The following is a 23311-nucleotide window of genomic DNA, read 5'->3' as shown; positions in this document are numbered from 1 at the left end:
GCTGTTGTGGGCGTTGGTGTTGATTCTGTCTTGGATGGCTGTCTTTTTGGTGGTTCTGATGAGGTGGTGGTGATGGCTTGTTTGTAGGCTACTTTGTCTGTAGTGTACTTTCTGGATCTCCAGGTTCTTTCCAGTCGTCTGCAGTGACATTTGGAGTCCTGGAGGGCCGGGGTGAACCAGCTGGACTGGTGGGTGGTTTGTCGGGTGGGCGTAGTCTTGAGGGGGGCTAGGGTGTTGGCGCAGTCTGTGATCCAGTGGTGAAGGTTGTGGGCGGAGGAGTTGGGGTCTGTGGAGGTGGTTGGAGGGGACTTGTTCAGAGCGGAGTGTATTTGGAGTTCGGTGATGTAGTTCCCGTTTCTGCGCGGGGGGTGCTGTTGTAGGTGTGTGGTGGGGTTGTTGAAGGTGAAATGGATGCAGTGGTAGTCAGTCCAGTGGTGAGGTTGACTGAGATATGGTTGCCAACGTAGAAAATCGGGTAGAGGGTGTGTCCGGTTACATGGGTTGGGGAGTTCATGAGTTGCTTGAGTCCAATAGTTTCAAGGTTTTCCTGTAGGTTGGTGGTCGTTGAGGTTGTCGAGGTGGAAGTTGAGGTTGCCCAGGAGGATGTAGTCCGTGGAGGCGAGGGCGTGATGAGGTCGGTGATGGAGTTGCAGAAGGCGGGGCGGGTTCCCGGGAGGTCTGTAGATGAGGGTGCCGTGGAGCGTACAAAGCACCATTATATACCCAACCGCCACCAGGGGGCAGTAAAGATATACTAACAGATTTAACTCTTACCTCCAACATTTGGAAAAATAATCATACAAGATGCAATGTAACCTTAAAGGGATGGTAAAGTCCAAATTAAACTTTCATGATTGAGATAGGGCATGCAGTTTTAAACAACTTTCTAATTTACTTTTATCATAAAATTTGCTTTGTTCTATTGTTATTTCTAGTTAAAAGCTAAACCTAGGTAGGCTCATATGCTAATTTCTAAGCCCTTGAAGGCCGCCTCTCATCTAAATGCATTTGACAGTTTTTCACAGCTAGAGGGCATTAGTTAATGTGTTTCATATAGATAACACTGTGCTCGTGCACGTGAAGTTATTTAAGAGTCAGCGCTAATTGCCTGAAATGCAAGTCTGTCAAAAGATCTGAGATAAGGAGGCAGTCTGCAGAAGCTTAGATACAAGGTAAATAGAGGTAAAAAGCATATTTCTATAACTGTGTTGATTATGCAAAACTGAGGAATGGTAAATAAAGGGATCATCTATCTTTTCAAACAATAACATTTTTGGTGTTTACTATACTATCCCTTTAACCTGAGCAGCAGTCATATAGAAAGCCTAATAGAAAAATGCATACATAATTCAATAAGAAATGTAAATACAGGATTAAGTTAGTCAAAAGAACACAGAGAGACCCCAATCTCTATTCATGCCCTCAGGTTCCATAGTACCAAGTTCATATATCCAAAAACACTCCCTTTGTTTTAACAAGCAGCCTTTTTCACCACCTCTTCTTGGTCTATGGATATACTCAATAACTTGAAACCTAAGCTGATTCAAAGCATGTTCCATTTTAGAGAAATGGCAAGAAACAGGGGCAAGTTTATTATTAGTCCTCACAGTGCTTTTATGTTCAAATATCCTATCCTTAATAGACCTTGTCGTCTCACCGACATAGCCCCGCCCACAAGGACATTTTACCAAGTAAATCACATATTGGGTTTTACAGGTATAACAACACTTAATTTGATACTTCTTGTCAGATCTAGGAGCATCCAAGGCAAGGAAAACAAACCCTGTTTTCACTAGTCAAATAACCTTGTTTGTCAGCAATATGACAGGGTGACACACTAAGTGAGATCTGTTCCCCAGATCACAATATGGCTCAGTAAAATCGCACTAATATTTGGTGTGCTTGGTGATTTCTTTAGACTGAACACTACTTTAAACAACCAAATAAAGTTGCAAGTCTCACCTCTGCCCTGCGACACCGCTATACCATGGTTGGAAATGTGGAGGATTTGTCAGCGCTGCTACATCAGCAGAATTCTCTGTTCTGGGTAACAATTGATATCCTGACATGTCTGTCATAGGCCTGCGAGAGCAGTAGAGAGGGAGGTTTTACATTTTTGTTTGCTGAAACAACTTAAAACAAAGATACATGCGTTAGTGAAAAGCATTTTGTCTTTTTCGTTACCGTGTTTGAGAACATTCACAGCGTCTTTTGTTTAAAGGGACATTAAGGTCAAAATTGAATAGAAGCATTTTTACATTATAATTCTATTTGCAAAACTGCTTCTGAAAAAAATGTTTCTACAGTTTTTCAGTGGCATACGCACATATGCTGTGAAGACTAGAGCACCAGTAATGAAGCACAAAGAGCTGGTGGTGGTGTGTAATGTGTCTGAATACTGGTACACGGGGCCCTTACAGCATATGTGCATATGCCACTGACAAACAGTATAACTTTTTCTAGAAGCATTTCTGTTAATGGAAATAGATTGCAAAAATGCTTCTATTTTAAATTGAAATGCACCTGTGCACATTTCAATTTTGATCTTTCTATCCCTTTAAAGGGACAGTAAGTCTAAATTAAACTTTAATGATACAGATAGAGCATGCAGTTTAAACCAACATTCCAATTTACTTCTATTATCCAGCTTACTTTATTCTCTTGGTATCCATTGTCAAAGAGTAGATTAGGAGCAGCAATGCATTACTGGGAGCTAGCTGAACACATCTGGTGAGTCAATGACAAAAAGCATGTGTGTGTATCCACCAATCAGCTAGCTCCCAGCAGTGCTTTGCTGCTTCTGAGCCTACCTAAGTATGATTTTCAACAAAGGAAACCAAAAGAACAAAGCAACTTTCATAAAAGAAATAAATTGGAACGGAGTGTCTGTCTGAAATATAAAATACTACTAAATTTGGGGGGTCTGTGCGAGCAAAAGTTTAATAAGAAAATGGTCCTATTCCCAGATCATCTAAACATTTCATTACATTTTCAGGTAATATCAATTTAAGGTTTAGTTGATCTGTAGCTAAAAATCCACTCAAACACAGATGAATAAATGCTGTCTCTCCCCCCTCTACTGAGCATGCGCAAACACAGATGAATAAATTCCGTCTCTCCCCCCCTCTACTGAGCATAAGCAAACACAGATGAATAAATGCCGTCTCTCCCCCTCTACTGAGCATGCGCAAACATAGATGAATAAATGCCGCCTCTCCCCCCTCTACTGAGAATGCGCAAACACAGATGAATAAATGCCATCTCTCCCCTTCTACTGAGCATGCGCAAACACAGATGAATAAATGCTGTCTCTCCCCCCTCTACTGAGCATGAGCAAACACAGATTAATAAATGCTGTCTTTCCCCCCTCTACTGAGCATGCGCAAACACAGATGAATAAATGTCGTCTCCCCCCTCTACTGAGCATGCGCAAACACAGATGAATAAATGTCGTCTCTCCCCCCTCTACTGAGTATGCGCAAACACAGATTAATAAATGCCGTCTTTTCCCCCTCTACTGAGCATGCGCAAACACAGATGAATAAATGCTGTCTCTCCCCCCTCTACTGAGCATGCATAAACACAGATGAATAAATGCCGTCTCTCCCCCCTCTACTGAGCATGCATAAACACAGATGAATAAATGCCGTCTCTCCCCCCTCTACTGAGCATGCGCAAACACAGATGAATAAATGCCGTCTTTCCCCCCTCTACTGAGCATGCGCAAACACAGATGAATAAATGCCGTCTCTCCCCCCTCTACTGAGCATGCGCAAACACAGATGAATAAATGCCGTCTCTCCCCCTCTACTGAGCATGCGCAAACACAGATGAATAAATGCCGTCTTTCCCCCCTCTACTGAGCATGCGCAAACACAGATGAATAAATGCCGTCTCTCCCCACTCTGAGCATGCATAAACACAGATGAATAAATGCCGTCTCTCCCCACTCTGAGCATGCATAAACACAGATTAATAAATGCCGCCTCTCCCCCCTCTACTGAGCATGGGCAAACACAGATGAATAAATGCCGTCATTCCCCCCTCTACTGAGCATGCGCAAACACAGATGAATAAATGCCGTCTTTCCCCACTCTGAGCATGCATAAACACAGATTAATAAATGCCGTCTTTCCCCCCTCTACTGAGCATGCGCAAACACAGATGAATAAATGCCGTCATTCCCCCCTCTACTGAGCATGCGCAAACACAGATGAATAAATGCCGTCTTTCCCCCCTCTACTGAGCATGCATAAACACAGATTAATAAATGCCGCCTCTCCCCCCTCTACTGAGCATGGGCAAACACAGATGAATAAATGCAGTTTTTCCCCCCTCTACTGAGCATGCGCAAACACAGATGAATAAATGCCGTCTCTCCCCCCTCTACTGAGCAGGCGCAAACACAGATGAATAAATGCCGTCTCTCCCCCCTCTACTGAGCATGCATAAACACAGATTAATAAATGCCGCCTCTCCCCCCTCTACTGAGCATGGGCAAACACAGATGAATAAATGCCGTCTTTCCCCCCTCTACTGAGCATGCGCAAACACAGATGAATAAATGCCGTCATTCCCCCCTCTACTGAGCATGCGCAAACACAGATGAATAAATGCCGTCTTTCCCCCCTCTACTAAGCATGCGCAAACACAGATGAATAAATGCCGTCTCTCCCCACTCTACTGAGCATGCATAAACACAGATTAATAAATGCCGCCTCTCCCCCCTCTACTGAGCATGGGCAAACACAGATGAATAAATGCAGTCTTTCCCCCCTCTACTGAGCATGCGCAAACACAGATTAATAAATGCCGTCTTTCCCCCCTCTACTGAGCATGTGCAAACACTGAGGGTTTATATGTCTATTCAGCAGAAGTCAGCAGTTTTTGTGCTTTATTTTGGGAATAATGCGCACTTCATTGCCTACAAAACATTAAAAGGGATTTTAAACAGTCTGTTTCATTATTCTAACACGTGGGTTATACTTAATAGAAATCAATGCAGTTTGTATTATTTATCATTTTAAAAGGATTTAACTTTTATTTAATTTCATTTTTGCAGTGTCTATTACTTCCTGTCACAGCCCTACAAAGAGGCTGTGGTCTCTACAGGAAGGCAAAGTTAACAGGTTTTCCTTTGAAGTGTTGCTAGGAGACACTTATATGCTACCTGCAATCAGTCTATTGCCTTTGCTCAGCAGAGGTCTGTAACGGTAGATCTCTTATATAGCTGCAAGCAGTGGTTACACTGAGAACTTGCAAGAAAACAAGTCAGTTCTTTGCTGTTTCTAACACTGTATTTTATGTTTACTATGATTTAACATATCTTTTCTACTAAAGGAGCTCTGTTTTGTATCCCTTTAAGTTATACATGTAGATTATCTATCTATCATCTATCTATATATTATAGGGATAGACGCATAATAATCTCCTCTAGCAGAGCTGGGAGACTTACGCCTATAAGCCAATGAGCAGCTGATATATACATTTAAACTCTTTTTGCAAACAATTAAATAATAAAAGTTCCTTTAACTCTGAAGTACCTGTCTGACAACTAAAAACAAACAAACTAATGTATCAGGGCATAATTACTGAAATTCTAGAAAATAAACTATTTAAAAGCCATAAAAAATACTAAAACACCGTCAAACGTTTATCACCTGCATCTTAAGCAATAAAATAACGTACCTGTCTCCTGCGCCCCTGAAAAACCATGCTTGTGGGTGCTGAAGATTCGGTAGCATTCCTACATTAGCAGTCGGTACCATTTTGGGCAGCAATCCATACCTTGGGCTGTCTGCTATAGGCCTGAGTGTTAAGTACAGACAAAAGATTTTATTTTGTTTGTTGAAACAAATAATAATAAAAAAGGTACAAACATTTTATAAAATGCCACTCCAGAAACATTCACAGGAAAATCTATTCTTTACAGTCCGTGTCTCAAACACACATCCTGATACAGGGTCCGCAGCGTGCAATGGATTTTACTCACTATTATCACAAGACATGAATGGCAATACCGATCATATCGAATAATATGAATTAAAAGGACACTTTTGTTTGTGTTCTCCGTATGAAAACCACAACATTTAAACACGCTGGCAGTTGCTTTGTCTGAATAATATGAATTTAAATAAAAGTGTTTAAAGAGCCATAATACCTAAATGTTGAAACACTTGAAAGTGATGCAGCATAGCTGTAAAAAGCTGACTAGAAAATATCACCTGAACATCTCTATGTAAAAAAGAAAGATATTTTACCTCAAAAGTTCCTCAGTAGCCACATCCCATTGTAAAGGATTTCTAAGCAGCATATCAGTATGTCTGTCCCGGGACAGCTAAGGGAGTGAGCCTCGTGCACTCTCATGTTATTTCCCTATTCAGTTAAAAGGAAGTTTACTATGAAATCTCATGAGATCACAGTAAAAGAGTTCATGAACTCAGCACTGTTGATGCTGATTGGCTGCTGTTCATTTCTTCATATATTTTTTTATTCTTACCTGCAACTGGGCAGCAGCTGAGTATAACTTACACAGACCTTACTCTGCTGAGCTGCGGAGATTGTGAGGAAAAATATCTTCCTTTTTTACATAGTGATGCTCAGGTGATATCTTCCTGTCAGCTTTTTACAGTTATACTGCATCAGTTTCAAGTGATTTAGCATATGAGTATTATGTCCCTTTAAAGGGGAAAGACAAAGAGAAAATGCTCTGCTTCTGAGCATTTTATTGTTGAACTAATGCTAAGCATATAATTGTGTGTTTAGCCCCCTGCAAAAGGGTTTAACAAATAGTTTAAAGGGACAAAATTAAACTTAAATAATTCAGATAGAGCAGCAATTTTAAAAAACTTTCAAATATACTTTCATTATCAAAATGTGTAGTCTTTTATATGCACACTTTCTGAGGCACCACCTCCTACTGAGCATGTGCAAGACATCACAGTGTATACGTATACAAGTCTGTGATTGGCTGATGGTTGTCACATGATACAGTTATACGCACACTGTCTGAGGCACCACCTCCTACTGAGCATGTGCAAGACATCACAGTGTATACGTATACAAATCTGTGATTGGCTGATGGTTGTCACATGATACAGTTATATGCACACTGTCTGAGGCACCACCTCCTACTGAGCATGTGCAAGACATCCCATTGTATACGTATACGAGTCTGTGATTGGCTGATGGTTGTCACATGATACAGTTATATGCACACTGTCTGCGGCACCTCCTCCTACTGAGCATGTGCAAGACATCACAGTGTATACGTATATGAGCCTGTGATTGGCTGATGGCTGTCACATGATACAGTTATATCCACACTGTCTGATGCACCTGTTACTACTGAGCATGTGCAAGACATCACAGTGTATACGTATATGAGTCTTTGATTAGCTGATGGCTGTCACATGATACAGTTATATACATACTGTCTGAGGCACAAGTTACTACTGAGCATGTGCAAGAGATCACAGTGTAAAGCATATGAGTCTGTGATTGGCTGATGGCTGTCACATGATACAGTTATATACACACACTTTCTGATGCATCAACGCCGTATACATATGAGTCAGTGATTGGCTGATTGCTGTCAGATTCATGTGGCTGTCAAATTCAAGTACATTTTGAAAATTTTCAGAAAAAAAAAAAATCTACTGTTTATTTAAAATTCTGAGTAAGTGCTATTGCATTGTCTTTTTATTATGCAGTTCTACTGTATTTAATGAGGTGATTGTTATCCGTTCTACGTATTCCAATAATTAGAGGCCACATTTTCTGATCTGGGGCGAGATTACATATACGACGACGCACGTAATTTTACCTCGTATTAACCCCTAAATCTGCCATCAAACCTACACCGCAAGTAATAACTAAATTATTAACCCCTATATCCGCCATCAAACCCATACCGCAAGTAATAACTAAATTATTAACCCCTATATCCTCCATCAAACCCACAACGCAAGTAATAACTAAATTATTAACCCCTATATCCGCCATCAAACTCACAACGCAAGTAATAACTAAATTATTAACCCCTATATCCTCCATCAAACCCACAACGCAAGTAATAACTAAATTATTAACCCCTATATCAGCCATCAAACCCATACCGCAAGTAATAACTAAATTATTAACCCCTAAATCTGCCATCAAACCTACACCGCAAGTAATAACTAAATTATTAACCCCTATATCTGCCATCAAACCCATACCGCAAGTAATAACTAAATTATTTACCCCTATATCCGCCATCAAACCCATACCGCAAGTAATAACTAAATTATTAACCCCTATATCCTCCATCAAACCCATACCGCAAGTAATAACTAAATTATTAACCCCTATATCCTCCATCAAACCTACACAAGTAATAACTAAATTATTAACCACTATATCCGCCATCAAACCCACAACGTAAGTAATTAATTATTAACCACTATATCCGCCATCAAACCCACAACGCAAGTAATAACTAAATTATTAACCCCTATATCCGCCATCAAACCTACACCGCAAGTAATAACTAAATTATTAACCCCTATATCCGCCATCAAACCCACAACGCAAGTAATAACTAAATTATTAACCCCTATATCCTCCATCAAACCCATACCGCAAGTAATAACTAAATTATTAACCCCTATATCCGCCATCAAACCCATACCGCAAGTAATAACTAAATTATTAACCACTATATCCGCCATCAAACCCACAACGCAAGTAATAACTAAAGTATTTACCCTTAAAATCCGCCAACCCCAACATCTCAAACTACCTAATAAAACTATTAACCCTAGGGGGGGCGGAGCTAGCCTGAGAGGAGAGAAGACGCAGCTTGACAGAGCTCCTGCTAGCTTTCTTTTATATAACGTCCAAAAGTGGTTAATTTGTCTTTTTTTTAATAACAAACAGGCATTTTATTAGAGTGGAATACAGGCTGACCTAAAATAATCAGATCAGATATAGATTCACTGTTTATTCTGCCCAAAGAGGATATTGAGGCTTGTGGAGGTCGGAGTTACTAACGAGAAAAACACCGGAGACTTTTAAAATTCCCTATCGGGTTTGAAGCAGAGAGACCGACAAAGAGGTGCTACGGAGGTAAAATAGCATTAGAAATCCCTGCCTGACATGACTATTTGTTGCCGTAATTATGGGGAGTAATTGGCGCGAAAGCCGCCATTGCTCTCTGATGTCATAGAGGAGTCCTCCGTTTCTAGCTTTTAGCCACAATATCTACAGAACCAATATTACTTGTATACAGACATGGCAGAGTTTGTTTTGAGCCGGATCGTTCGGATGGCACAGTGTAAAGGTACAGAAGATCTACTAATAGAGCCGGTGCTTGATATACCACGAGGCAACGCAAAAGAGGTTTGGAGAATCAATATGCCAGATGACAGCAAAGAACTGAAAACTTTGAATAAGCCATATGATTTGCATTGGGAGGTTCTATTTAACATTTTAAAGGCACCGTCACTGGCAGATATACCTCAGAGAAGCGGAATGGGTATATGGGAGCGATTACATACAGCCCTTGCCTATAGCCTAATCTACCAGAGCGCTCTTGGGGTACAGAGTCCGCCTAGGGATGAGAACTTCCTTCAGTCCCGAGGCCTCATCATCGGCTTTGTAGTGCGCTTGAATTACTTTGAAGCAGGATAAAGATATTTTTAGCAAGATCTGTACCCAGAGATACTGCGCAATATGCTAGACACTATCATCTAATCTTAGGGTTTTCAGTCCTGAGACTCATTTTCCCCTTTATATAGCAACATAAATGTGTGTGTTCTGTCAAGTTATTTAGAGTTAATTTGTTTAAGATATCTATGCAACTGTTAGAGGTTTTTGTACCGTGTACCTACTTATTCTTGTTTTTATGCAGGTTATTTCTAGTAAGATCTGAGTCCAGAGATACTGTGTAATATGCTGTACACTATCATTTAATATTATGGGTTTTTTGTTCTGGGACTCACTTTTCCCTCTATACAGCTACATGACTATGTGTGCTCAGTTGAGTTATTTAGAGTTAAGTTGTTTAAGATATCTATGTAAATGTAGGAGGGATTTTTTAAACTTGTACCTATTTATTTTTGTTTTCAGGCACCCCAACTGTATGCTATATTTTTAATACAGGAGAAACACCCGTTGATTGAATGATTTTAAATAAAGAAATGGAGATGGTTTATTCAATATAGCACCGGTTTTTCCTTGCAATATTATTTTGCAATCGTTTATATTTCATATTTATATAATGTGTTGCACAGTTCCTGTTACGCAATGGTGCTACCGTCTGCTCTGGGCTTTGGGGCCCGTGCCCCTGAGCCAGAGCTATAATGATAAATATTACTGTACAGCTCTTTTTGCTTTTTTCATTGAGGATTGTTATATATATTTGGATTTTTTTAATCGGTTATATCACTGTGCAACATATTTATACCTAAACCCGTAGGAAGTAATCTAACGCCGTTCAATATATATTTGGGTTGAGCTTGAATTATGTATAGAAAGAGGTGGGCCGTCTGCGGCCGGGATGATCTACCCGTATTTCCTCGTAATCTTCAACCCTATAGTTTTGATAGCACTACCTACAGTGGTTACGTATAGCCCTCTGTTTTCGAAATCCATATTACTCCATACTCTTAAACTAAAAAACATAATTTATGTAAGAACTTACCTGATAAATTCATTTCTTTCATATTAGCAAGAGTCCATGAGCTAGTGACGTATGGGATATACATTCCTACCAGGAGGGGCAAAGTTTCCCAAACCTCAAAATGCCTATAAATACACCCCTCACCACACCCACAAATCAGTTTAACGAATAGCCAAGAAGTGGGGTGATAAGAAAAAAGTGCGAAAGCATAAAAAATAAGGAATTGGAATAATTGTGCTTTATACAAAAAAATCATAACCACCACAAAAAAGGGTGGGCCTCATGGACTCTTGGTAATATGAAAGAAATGAATTTATCAGGTAAGTTCTTACATAAATTATGTTTTCTTTCATGTAATTAGCAAGAGTCCATGAGCTAGTGACGTATGGGATAATAAATACCCAAGATGTGGAACTTCCACGCAAGAGTCACTAGAGAGGGAGGGATAAAATAAAGACAGCCAATTCCGCTGAAAAAATAATCCACACCCCAAAATAAAGTTTTAATCTTATAATGAAAAAAACTGAAATTATAAGCAGAAGAATCAAACTGAAACAGCTGCCTGAAGTACTTTTCTACCAAAAACTGCTTCAGAAGAAGAAAACACATCAAAATGGTAGAATTTAGTAAAAGTATGCAAAGAAGACCAAGTGGCTGCTTTGCAAATTGATCAACCGAAGCTTCATCCAAAGAATGCAACGATCTTTCCTTAGAATTCTTAGGATTAGGACACAATGAAGGTACCACAATTTCTCTACTAATGTTGTTAGAGTTCACAACTTTAGGTAAAAATGTAAATGAAGTCCGCAACACCGCCTTATCCTGATGAAAAATCAGAAAAGGAGATTCACAAGAAAGAGCAGATAACTCTGAAACTCTTCTAGCAGAAGAGATGGCCAAAAGGAACAGAACTTTCCAAGAAAGTAATTTAATGTCCAGAGAATGCATAGGTTCAAACGGAGGAGCTTGTAAAGCCCCCAAAACCAAATTCAAACTCCAAGGAGGGGAGATTGACCTAATGACAGGTTTTATACGAACCAAAGCCTGTACAAAACAATGAATATCAGGAAGATTAGCAATCTTTCTGTGAAACAACACAGAAAGAGCAGAAATTTGTCCTTTCAAAGAACTTGCAGACAAACCCTTATCCAGACCATCCTGAAGAAATTGTAAAATTCTAGGAATTCTAAAAGAATGCCAGGAAAATTGATGAGAAGAGCACCAAGAAATGTAAGTCTTCCAGACTCGATAATATATCTTCCTAGACACAGATTTACGAGCCTGTAACATAGTATTAATTACGGAGTCAGAGAAACCTCTATGACTGAGAATCAAGCGTTCAATCTCCATACCTTCAAATTTAATGATTTGAGATCCTGATGGAAAAAAGGACCTTGAGATAGAAGGTCTGGTCTTAACGGAAGAGTCCAAGGTTGGCAAGTAGCCATCCGAACAAGATCCGCATACCAAAACCTGTGAGGCCATGCTGGAGCCACCAGCAGAACAAACGAACGCTCTTTTAGAATCTTGGAGATCACTCTTGGAAGAAGAACCAGAGGCGGAAAGATATAGGCAGGATGATACTTCCAAGGAAGTGACAATGCATCCACTGCCTCCGCCTGAGGATCCCTGGATCTGGACAGATACCTGGGAAGTTTCTTGTTTAGATGAGAGGCCATAAGATCTATTTCTGGAAGACCCCAGATTTGAACAATCTGAAGAAACACCTCTGGGTGAAGAGACCATTCGCCCGGATGTAACGTCTGGCGACTGAGATAATCCGCTTCCCAATTGTCTACACCTGGGATGTGAACCGCAGAAATTAGACAGGAGCTGGATTCCGCCCAAGCAAGTATCCGAGATACTTCTTTCATAGCCAGAGGACTGTGAGTCCCCCCTTGATGATTGACATATGCCACGGTCGTGACATTGTCCGTCTGAAAACAAATGAACGATTCTCTCTTCAGAAGAGGCCATGACTGAAGAGCTCTGAAAATCGCACGGAGTTTCAAAATGTTGATGGGTAATCTCGCCTCCTGAGATTCCCAAACCCCCTGCGCTGTCAGAGACCCCCATACAGTTCCCCAACCTGTCAGACTCGCATCTGTTGAGATCACAGTCCAGGTTGGGAGAAAAAAAGAAGCCCCTTGAACTAAACGATGGTGATCTGTCCACCACGTCAGAGAGTGTCGCACAATCGGATTTAAAGATATTAACTGTGATATCTTTGTATAATCCCTGCACCACTGGTTCAGCATACAAAGCTGAAGAGGTCGCATGTGAAAACGAGCAAAGGGGATCGCGTCCGATGCAGCAGCCATAAGACCTAGAATTTCCATGCATAAGGCTACCGAAGGGAATGATTGAGACTGAAGGTTTCGACAAGCTGAAACCAATTTCAGACGTCTCTTGTCCGTCAGAGACAAAGTCATGGACACTGAATCTATTTGGAAACCTAAAAAGGTTACCCTTGTCTGAGGAATCAATGAACTCTTTGGTAAATTGATCCTCCAACCATGTTCTTGAAGAAATGACACAAGTCGATTCGTATGAAATTCTGCTAAAATGTGAAGACTGAGCAAGCACCAAGATATCGTCCAAATAAGGAAATACCACAATACCCTGTTCTCTGATTACAGATAGCAGGGCACCGAGAACCTTTGAAAAAATCCTTGGAGCTGTTGCTAGGCCGAACGGCAGAGCCACAAACTGGTAATGCTTGTCTAGAAAAGAGAATCTCAGAAACTGATAGTGATCTGGATGAATCGGAATATGCAGATATGCATCCTGTAAATCTATTGTGGACATATAATGCCCTTGCTAAACAAAAGGCAGAATAGTCCTTATAGTTACCATTTTGAATGTTGGTATCCTTACATAACGATTCAATATTTTTAAATCCAGAACTGGTCTGAAGGAATTCTCCTTCTTAGGTACAATGAATAGATTGGAGTAAAACCCCAGACCCTGTTCCAGAACTGGAACTGGCACAATTACTCCAGCCAACTCTAGATCTGAAACACATTTCAGAAATGTTTGAGCCTTCACTGGGTTTATTGGAATGCGAGAAAGAAAAAATCTTCTTGCAGGAGGCCTTACTTTGAAACCTATTCTGTACCCTTGTGAAACAATGTTCTGAATCCAAAGACTGAATCGAATTGATCCAAATTTCCTTGAAAAATCGTAATCTGCCCCCTACCAGCTGTGCTGGAATGAGGGCCGCACCTTCATGTGGACTTGGGAGCTGGCTTTTGCTTTCTAAAAGGCTTGGATTTATTCCAGACTGGAGATGGTTTCCAAACAGAAACTGTTCCTTTAGGGGAAGGATCAGGCTTCTGTTCCTTATTCTGACGAAAGGAACGAAAACGATTAGCAGCCCTATATTTACCTTTAGATTTTTTATCCTGAGGTAAAAAAGTTCCTTTCCCCCCAGTAACAGTTGAAATAATATAATCCAACTGGGAACCAAACAATTTATTACCTTGGAAAGAAAGGGAAAGCAAAGTTGACTTAGAAGACATATCTGCATTCCAAGTTTTAAGCCATAAAGCTCTTCTAGCTAAAATAGCTAAAGACATATACCTGACATCAACTCTAATGATATCAAAGATGGCATCACAAATAAAGTTATTAGCATGTTGAAGAAGTTTAACAATGCTATGAGTATTATGATCTGACACTTGTTGTGCCAAAGCCTCCAACCAAAAAGTGGAAGCTGCCGCAACATCAGCCAAAGAAATAGCAGGCCTAAGAAGATTACCTGAACATAAATAAGCTTTCCTTAGAAAGGAATCAATTTTCCTATCTAAAGGATCCTTAAAGGAAGTACTATCTGCCGTAGGAATAGTAGTACGTTTAGCGAGAGTAGAGATAGCCCCATCAACTTTAGGGATTTTGTCCCAAAACTCTAATCTGTCAGATGGCACAGGACACAGGATACAATTTCTTAAACCTTTTAGAAGGAGTAAATGAATTACCCAGATTATTCCATTCCCTAGAAATTACTTCAGAAATAGCATCAGGGACAGGAAAAACTTCCGGAATAACTGTAGGAGGTTTAAAAACCGAATTTAAACGCTTAGTAGATTTAGTAACAAGAGGACCAGATTCCTCCATCTCTAATGCGATTAAGACTTCTTTAAGTAAAGAACGAATAAATTCCATTTTAAATAAATATGAAGATTTATCAGTGTCAATATCTGAGACAGAATCCTCTGAACCAGAAAAATCATCATCAGAAACAGACAAATCAGAATGATGATGTTCATTTAAAAATTCATCTGAAAAATGTGAAGTTTTAAAAGACCTTTTCCGTTTACTGGAAGGAGGAATAACAGACATAGCCTTCCTAATAGATTTAGAAACAAAATCTCTTATATTAACAGGAACATCCTGAGTATTAGATGTTGATGGAACAGCAACAGGTAATGGTATATTACTAATGGAAATACTATCTGCATTAGCAAGTTTATCATGATATTCATCTCAAACTACAGCCGGAGGGACAGTTACCACAAGTTTACAGCAGATACACTTAACTTTGGTGGAACCAGCATCAGGTAGCGTTTTTCCAGAAGTAGCTTCTGATCCAGGGTCAATCTGAGACATCTTGCAATATGTAAGAGAAAAAACAACATATAAAGCAAAATCTATCAAATTCCTTAAAAGGCAGTTTCAGGAATGGGAAAAAATGCCAATGAACAAGCTTCTAGCAACCAGAAGCAAATGAAAAATGAGACTTAAATAATGTGAAAAAAGGTGGAGAGAATAATGACGCCCAAATTTTTTAGCGCCAAAAAAGCCGCCCACATTATTGGCACCCAATGCTTTTGGCGCCAAAAATGACGCCACATCCGGTGACGCCGACATTTTTGGCGCAAAACGTCAAAAAAATTACGTAAACACGAACAACTTCCGGCGACAAGTATGACGCCGGAAATGACAAAGAATTTTTTTGCGCCAAAAAAGTCCGCGCCAAGAATAACACAATAAAATGAAGCATTTTCAGCCCCCGCGAGCCTAACAGCCCACAGGGAAAAAAGTAAATTTTTAAGGTAAGAAAAACATAATTTATGCTTACCTGATAAATTTATTTCTCTTGTGGTGTATCCAGTCCACGGATCATCCATTACTTGTGGGATATTCTCCTTCCCAACAGGAAGTTGCAAGAGGATCACCCACAGCAGAGCTGCTATATAGCTCCTCCCCTAACTGCCATATCCAGTCATTCGACCGAAACTAGCCGAGAAAGGAGAAACCATAGGGTGCAGTGGTGACTGTAGTTTAAAATTTAGACCTGCCTTAAAAGGACAGGGCGGGCCGTGGACTGGATACACCACAAGAGAAATAAATTTATCAGGTAAGCATAAATTATGTTTTCTCTTGTTAGGTGTATCCAGTCCACGGATCATCCATTACTTGTGGGATACCAATACCAAAGCTAAAGTACACAGATGAAGGGAGGGACAAGGCAGGTACTTAAACGGAAGGGACCACTGCCTGTAGAACCTTTCTCCCAAAAATAGCCTCCGTAGAAGCAAAAGTATCAAATTTGTAAAATTTTGAAAAGGTATGAAGCGAAGACCAAGTCGCCGCTTTGCAAATCTGTTCAACAGAAGCCTCATTTTTAAAGGCCCAGATGGAAGCCACAGCTCTAGTAGAATGAGCTGTAATCCTTTCAGGGGGCTGCTGTCCAGCAGTCTCATAGGCTAAGCGTATTACGCTCCGAAGCCAAAAAGAAAGAGAGGTTGCCGAAGCCTTTTGACCTCTCCTCTGTCCAGAGTAAACAACAAACAGGGAAGATGTTTGACGAAAATCTTTAGTCGCTTGTAAGTAAAACTTTAAAGCACGGACTACGTCCAAATTATGTAAAAGACGTTCCTTCTTTGAAGAAGGATTAGGACACAATGATGGAACAACAATCTCTTGATTGATATTTTTGTTGGAAACTACCTTAGGTAAAAACCCAGGTTTTGTACGCAGAACTACTTTATCTGTATGGAAAATCAGATAAGGAGAATCACATTGTAAAGCTGATAACTCAGAGACTCTACGAGCCGAGGAAATAGCCATCAAAAACAGAACTTTCCAAGATAAAATGGAATGAAGGGGTTCAAACGGAACTCCTTGAAGAACCTTAAGAACCAAGTTTAAGCTCCATGGAGGAGCAACAGGTTTAAACACAGGCTTAATTCTAACCAAAGCCTGACAAAATGCCTGGACGTCTGGAACCTCTGCCAGACGCTTGTGCAAAAGGATAGACAGAGCAGAAATCTGTCCCTTTAAAGAACTAGCTGATAATCCTTTATCCAAACCCTCTTGGAGAAAGGACAATATCCTAGGAATCCTAACCTTACTCTGTGGGGGGTAGTTATCAAGCCGTCAACCTCAAATACGCTGGAATTCCGCAGCGTATTTGTGGCGAGGCTGATTCGCCTTAGTTATCAAAGGCTCGAGACCGGCAAAAGTAGAATTTTGTGACGTAAGCTTCGATCCGCCGGACTCAGTCCGACACAGATCGATTCTTACGTCACTCCAGATGTTCCGCACACAAGTGCGGCACATTCTCACTACTTTTGCTAGCTATCAAAAAACTAGCAGGTACGCTCGGCACTTTTACGGCCCAGCGTACCTGGTTTTCAATCCGCCACCCCTGGAGGCGGCGGATCCCATAGGAATCAATGGGAGTCTGACCATAGCGAAAGTACAAGTTCGCTGCTGACAGACATCCCATTGATTTCTATGGGAGCTGTCTACACCTAACACCCTAACATGTACCCCGAGTCTAAACACCACTAATCTGACCCCCCTACACCGCCGCAACTAAATAAAGTTATTACCCCCTAAACCGCCGCTCCCGGAGTCCACCGCAAGCTACTCTATACATATTAACCCCTAAACCGCCGCTCCCGGAGCCCACCGCAACTATAATAAATGTATTAACCCCTAAACCGCCGCTCCCTGAACCCGCCGCAACCTATATTAAATGTATTAACCCCTATCCTGCCCCCCCCTACACCGTCGCCACCTATAATAAATTTATTAACCCCTAATCTGCCCCCCCTACACCGTCGCCACCTATAATAAATTTATTAACCCCTAATCTGCCCCCCCTACACCGTCGCCACCTATAATAAATTTATTAACCCCTATCCTGCCCCCCACTACGCCGCCGCCACTGTAATAAAATTATTAACCCCTAAACCTAAGTCTAACCCTAACCCTAACGCCCCCTAACTTAAATATTAATTAAATACATCTAAATAAATTAACTCTTATTAACTAAATGAATCCTATTTAAAACTAAATACTTACCTTTAAAATAAACCCTAATATAGCTACAATATAAATAATAATTATATTCTAGCTATCTTAGGATTTATATTTATTTTACAGGTACCTTTCAATTTATTTTAACCATGTACAATAACTATTAAATAGTTATTAACTATTTAATAGCTTACCTAGCTAAAATAAAGAGAAATTTACCTGTGAAATAAATCCTAACCTAAGTTACAATTACACCTAACACTACACTATACTTTAATAAATTATTCCTATTTAAAAATAAATACTTACCTGTAAAATAAACCCTAAGATAGCTACAATGTAATTAATACTTATATTATAGCTATCTTAGGATTTATATTTAGTTTACAGGTAACTTTGTATTTATTTTAGCTAGTTAGAATAGTTATTAAATAGTTATTAACTATTTAATAACTACCTAGCTAAAAGAAATACAAAATTACCTGTAAAATAAATCCTAACTTAAGTTACAATTAAACCTAATACTACACTATCATTAAATTAACTAAATAAACTACCTACAAATAACTACAATGAAATACAATTACATAAACTAACTAAAGTACAAAAAATAAAAAAAGCTAAGTTACAAAAAATAAAAAATTAAGTTACAAACATGTTAAAAATATTACAACAATTTTAAGCTACTTACACCTAATCTAAGCCCCCTAATAAAATAACAAACCCCCCCAAAATAAAAAAAATCCCTACCCTATTCTAAATTACATAAATTTCAAAGCTCTTTTACCTTACCAGCCCTTAAAAGGGCCATTTGTGGGGGCATGCCCCAAAAAGTTCAGCTCTTTTGCCTGTAAAAGAAAAATACAACCCCCCCCCAACATTAAAACCCACCACCCACATACCCCTAATCTAACCCAAACCCCCCTTACAAAAACCTAACACTAATCCCCTGAAGATCATCCTACCTTGAGTCGTCTTCACTCAGCCGAGCCACCGATGGAACTGAAGAGGACATCCGGAGCGGAAGAAGTTAATCCTCCAAGCGGCGCTGAAGAAATCTTCCATCCGATGAAGTCATCATCCAGGCGGCGCTGAAGAAGTCTTCGATCCGGCCGATATCATCTTCAAAGAGGCGCTGAAGAGGTCTTCTATCCGGGCGAAGTCATCTTCCAAGCCGGGTCTTGAATCTTCCTTCCGCCGACGCGGAACCACCTTCTTCACCGACGGACTACGACGAATGACGGCTCCTTTAAGGGACGTCATCCAAGATGGCGTCCCCTCAATTCCGATTGGCTGATAGGATTCTATCAGCCAATCGGAATTAAGGTAGGAAAAATCTGATTGGCTGATGGAATCAGCCAATCAGATTGAGCTCGCATTCTATTGGCTGTTCCGATCAGCCAATAGAATGCGAGCTCAATCTGATTGGCTGATTGGATCAGCCAATCGGATTGAACTTGAATCTGATTGGCTGATTCCATCAGCCAATCAGATTTTCCTACCTTAATTCCGATTGGCTGATAGAATCCTATCAGCCAATCGGAATTGAGGGGACGCCATCTTGGATGACGTCCCTTAAAGGAGCCGTCATTCGTCGTAGTCCGTCGGTGAAGAAGGTGGTTCCGCGTCGGCGGAAGGAAGATTCAAGACCCGGCTTGGAAGATGACTTCGCCCGGATAGAAGACCTCTTCAGCGCCTCTTTGAAGATGACATCGGCCGGATCGAAGACTTCTTCAGCGCCGCCTGGATGATGACTTCATCGGATGGAAGATTTCTTCAGCGCCGCTTGGAGGATTAACTTCTTCCGCTCCGGATGTCCACTTCGGTTCCATCGCTGCTCGGCTGAGTGAAGACGACTCAAGGTAGGATGATCTTCAGGGGATTAGTGTTAGGTTTTTGTAAGGGGGGTTTGGGTTAGATTAGGGGTATGTGGGTGGTGGGTTTTAATGTTGGGGGGGGGGGTTGTATTTTTCTTTTACAGGCAAAAGAGCTGAACTTTTTGGGGCATGCCCCCACAAATGGCCCTTTTAAGGGCTGGTAAGGTAAAAGAGCTTTGAAATTTATGTAATTTAGAATAGGGTAGGGATTTTTTTTATTTTGGGGGGGTTTGTTATTTTATTAGGGGGCTTAGATTAGGTGTAAGTAGCTTAAAATTGTTGTAATATTTTTAACATGTTTGTAACTTAATTTTTTATTTTTTGTAACTTAGCTTTTTTTATTTTTTGTACTTTAGTTAGTTTATGTAATTGTATTTCATTGTAGTTATTTGTAGGTAGTTTATTTAGTTAATTTAATGATAGTGTAGTATTAGGTTTAATTGTAACTTAAGTTAGGATTTATTTTACAGGTAATTTTGTATTTCTTTTAGCTAGGTAGTTATTAAATAGTTAATAACTATTTAATAACTATTCTAACTAGCTAAAATAAATACAAAGTTACCTGTAAACTAAATATAAATCCTAAGATAGCTATAATATAAGTATTAATTACATTGTAGCTATCTTAGGGTTTATTTTACAGGTAAGTATTTATTTTTAAATAGGAATAATTTATTAAAGTATAGTGTAGTGTTAGGTGTAATTGTAACTTAGGTTAGGATTTATTTCACAGGTAAATTTCTCTTTATTTTAGCTAGGTAAGCTATTAAATAGTTAATAACTATTTAATAGTTATTGTACATGGTTAAAATAAATTGAAAGGTACCTGTAAAATAAATATAAATCCTAAGATAGCTAGAATATAATTATTATTTATATTGTAGCTATATTAGGGTTTATTTTATAAGTAAGTATTTAGTTTTAAATAGGATTCATTTAGTTAATAAGAGTTAATTTATTTAGATGTATTTAATTAATATTTAAGTTAGGGGGGCGTTATGGTTAGGGTTAGACTTAGGTTTAGGGGTTAATCATTTTATTACAGTGGCGGCGGCGTAGTGGGGGGCAGGATAGGGGTTAATAAATTTATTATAGGTTGCGGCGGGTTCATGGAGCGGCGGTTTAGGGGTTAAACTATTTATTTAGTTGCGGAGAGGTGCGGGATCAGCAGGATAGGGGTTAATAATTTTATAATAGAGGGCGACGGTATAGGGGGGGCAGGATAGGGGTTACTAGGTATAATGTAGGTGGCAGCGGTGTCCGGGAGCGGCGGTTTAGGGGTTAATACATTTATAAGACTTGCGGCGGGGTCTAGGAGCGGCGGTTTAGGGGTTAATACATTTATAAGACTTGCGGCGGGGTCTAGGAGCGGCGGTTTAGGGGTTAATACATTTATAAGACTTGCGGCGGGGTCTAGGAGCGGCGGTTTAGGGGTTAGTAACTTTATTTAGTTGCGGGGGCCTCCGGGGGCGCCGGTATAGGGGGTAGAACAGTGTAGTTTAGTGTGAGTGCTTAGTGACAGGCTAGCAATAAAGCTGGGAAAAAGCCGAAGGGCAGCGAGATCGGATGAGTGATAACTGTCACAGTCCGCTGCTCATCGCCCCGCGGCTTTTTGACAGCTTTATTTGATAACTTAGGCGAACGTATTCAAGGTCCGCGGCGGCGAAGGTAGGCGAGCTTAGGCGGACGTATTGGGCCGGCGAAGCCAGAAAAGTAGACGGCTTGATAACTACCCCCCCATGAGTAATTCTTGGATTCACACCAATGAAGATATTTGCGCCATATCTTATAGTAGATTTTCCTGGTTACAGGCTTTCGTGCCTGTATTAAGGTATCAATGACTGACTCGGAGAAGACACGCCTTGATAAAATCAAGCGTTCAATCTCCAGGCAGTCAGTCTCAGAGAAATTAGATTTGGATGATTGAAAGGACCTTGCTCTCTCCTGTTTGATTTTGGCAATCAGTCGAGGGAGCAGAGGAAACGGTGGAAACACATAAGCCAGGTTGAAGAACCACGGTGCTGCTAGAGCATCTATCAGCGTCGCTTCTGGGTCCCTGGACCTGGATCCGTAACAAGGAAGCTTGGCGTTCTGGCAAGACACCATGAGATCCAATTCTGGTGTGCCCCAACGATGAACCAATTGAGCAAACACCTCCTGATGGAGTTCCCACTCCCCCGGATGAAAAGTCTGATGACTTAGAAAATCCGCCTCACAGTTCTCTACACCTGGGATATGGATCGCTGATAGATGGCAAGAGTGAGTCTCTGCCCAGCGAATTATCTTGGAGACTTCTAACATCGCTAGGGAGCTCCTGGTCCCCCCTTGATGGTTGATGTAAGCCACAGTCGTGATGTTGTCCGACTGAAATCTGATGAACCTCAGGGTTGCTAAATGAGGCCAAGCTAGAAGAGCATTGAATATTGCTCTTAACTCCAGAATATTTATTGGGAGGAGTTTCTCCTCCTGAGTCCACGATCCCTGAGCCTTCAGGGAAATCCAGACTGCACCCCAACCTAGAAGGCTGGCATCTGTTGTTACAATTGTCCAATCTGGCCTGCGAAAGGTCATACCTTTGGACAGATGGACCCGAGATAGCCACCAGAGAAGAGAATCTCTGGTCTCTTGATCCAGATTTAGCAGAGGGGACAAATCTGTGTAATCCCCATTCCACTGACTGAGCATGCATAATTGCAGCGGTCTGAGATGTAGGCGCGCAAATGGCACTATGTCCATCGCCGCTACCATTAAGCCGATCACTTCCATGCACTGAGCCACCGAAGGGCGCGGAATGTAGTGAAGAACACGGCAGGAATTTAGAAGCTTTGATAACCTGGACTCCGTCAGGTAAATTTTCATTTCTACAGAATCTATCAGAGTTCCTAGGAAGGAAACCCTTGTGAGGGGTGATAGAGAACTCTTTCCCTCGTTCACTTTCCACCCATGCGACCTCAGAAATGCCAACACTATGTCCGTATGAGATTTGGCAATTTGGAAGTTTGACGCCTGTATCAGGATGTCGTCTAGATAAGGGGCCACTGCTATGCCCTGTGGTCTTAGGACCGCCAGAAGAGACCCCAGAACCTTTGTAAAAATTCTTGGGGCTGTAGCTAACCCGAAGGGAAGAGCCACAAACTGGTAATGCCGTCTAGAAAGGCAAACCTTAGGAACCGATGATGATCTTTGTGAATCGGTATGTGAAGGTAAGCATCCTTCATATCCACTGTGGTCATGTACTGACCCTCCTGGATCATAGGTAGGATTGTCCGAATAGTTTCCATTTTGAACGATGGAACTCTTGAGGAATTTGTTTAAGATCTTTAGATCCAAAATTGGTCTGAAGGTTCCCTCTTTTTTGGGAACCACAAACAGATTTGAATAAAATCCCTGTCCTTGTTCCATCTGTGGAACTGGATGGATCATTCCCATTATTAGGAGGTCTTGCACACAGCGTAAGAATGCCTCTTTTTTATGTGGTTTACAGATAATCTCGAAAGGTGAA

The 23311-nt window shown here is 40.6% G+C and overlaps 1 protein-coding gene across 2 annotated transcripts in view; it reads right to left on the bottom strand.

The window, feature by feature from the left end:
• Positions 1–23311, bottom strand: part of LOC128635618 (uncharacterized) — a 186182-nt gene that overhangs the window by 97230 nt on the left and 65641 nt on the right. For both annotated transcript variants that reach the window (XM_053688685.1, XM_053688686.1), the window contains exons 11-12: positions 5689–5808; positions 1963–2082 (exon numbers count right to left, since the gene is read on the bottom strand). In XM_053688685.1, coding sequence (XP_053544660.1) covers positions 1963–2082; positions 5689–5808 — 240 coding nt within the window. The remainder of the gene's footprint in view (positions 1–1962; positions 2083–5688; positions 5809–23311) is intronic.

The sequence above is a fragment of the Bombina bombina genome, chromosome 7, assembly GCF_027579735.1.
Source record: "Bombina bombina isolate aBomBom1 chromosome 7, aBomBom1.pri, whole genome shotgun sequence".
Taxonomy (NCBI): domain Eukaryota; kingdom Metazoa; phylum Chordata; class Amphibia; order Anura; family Bombinatoridae; genus Bombina; species Bombina bombina.
This window is presented reverse-complemented; position numbering and strand designations above follow the sequence as displayed.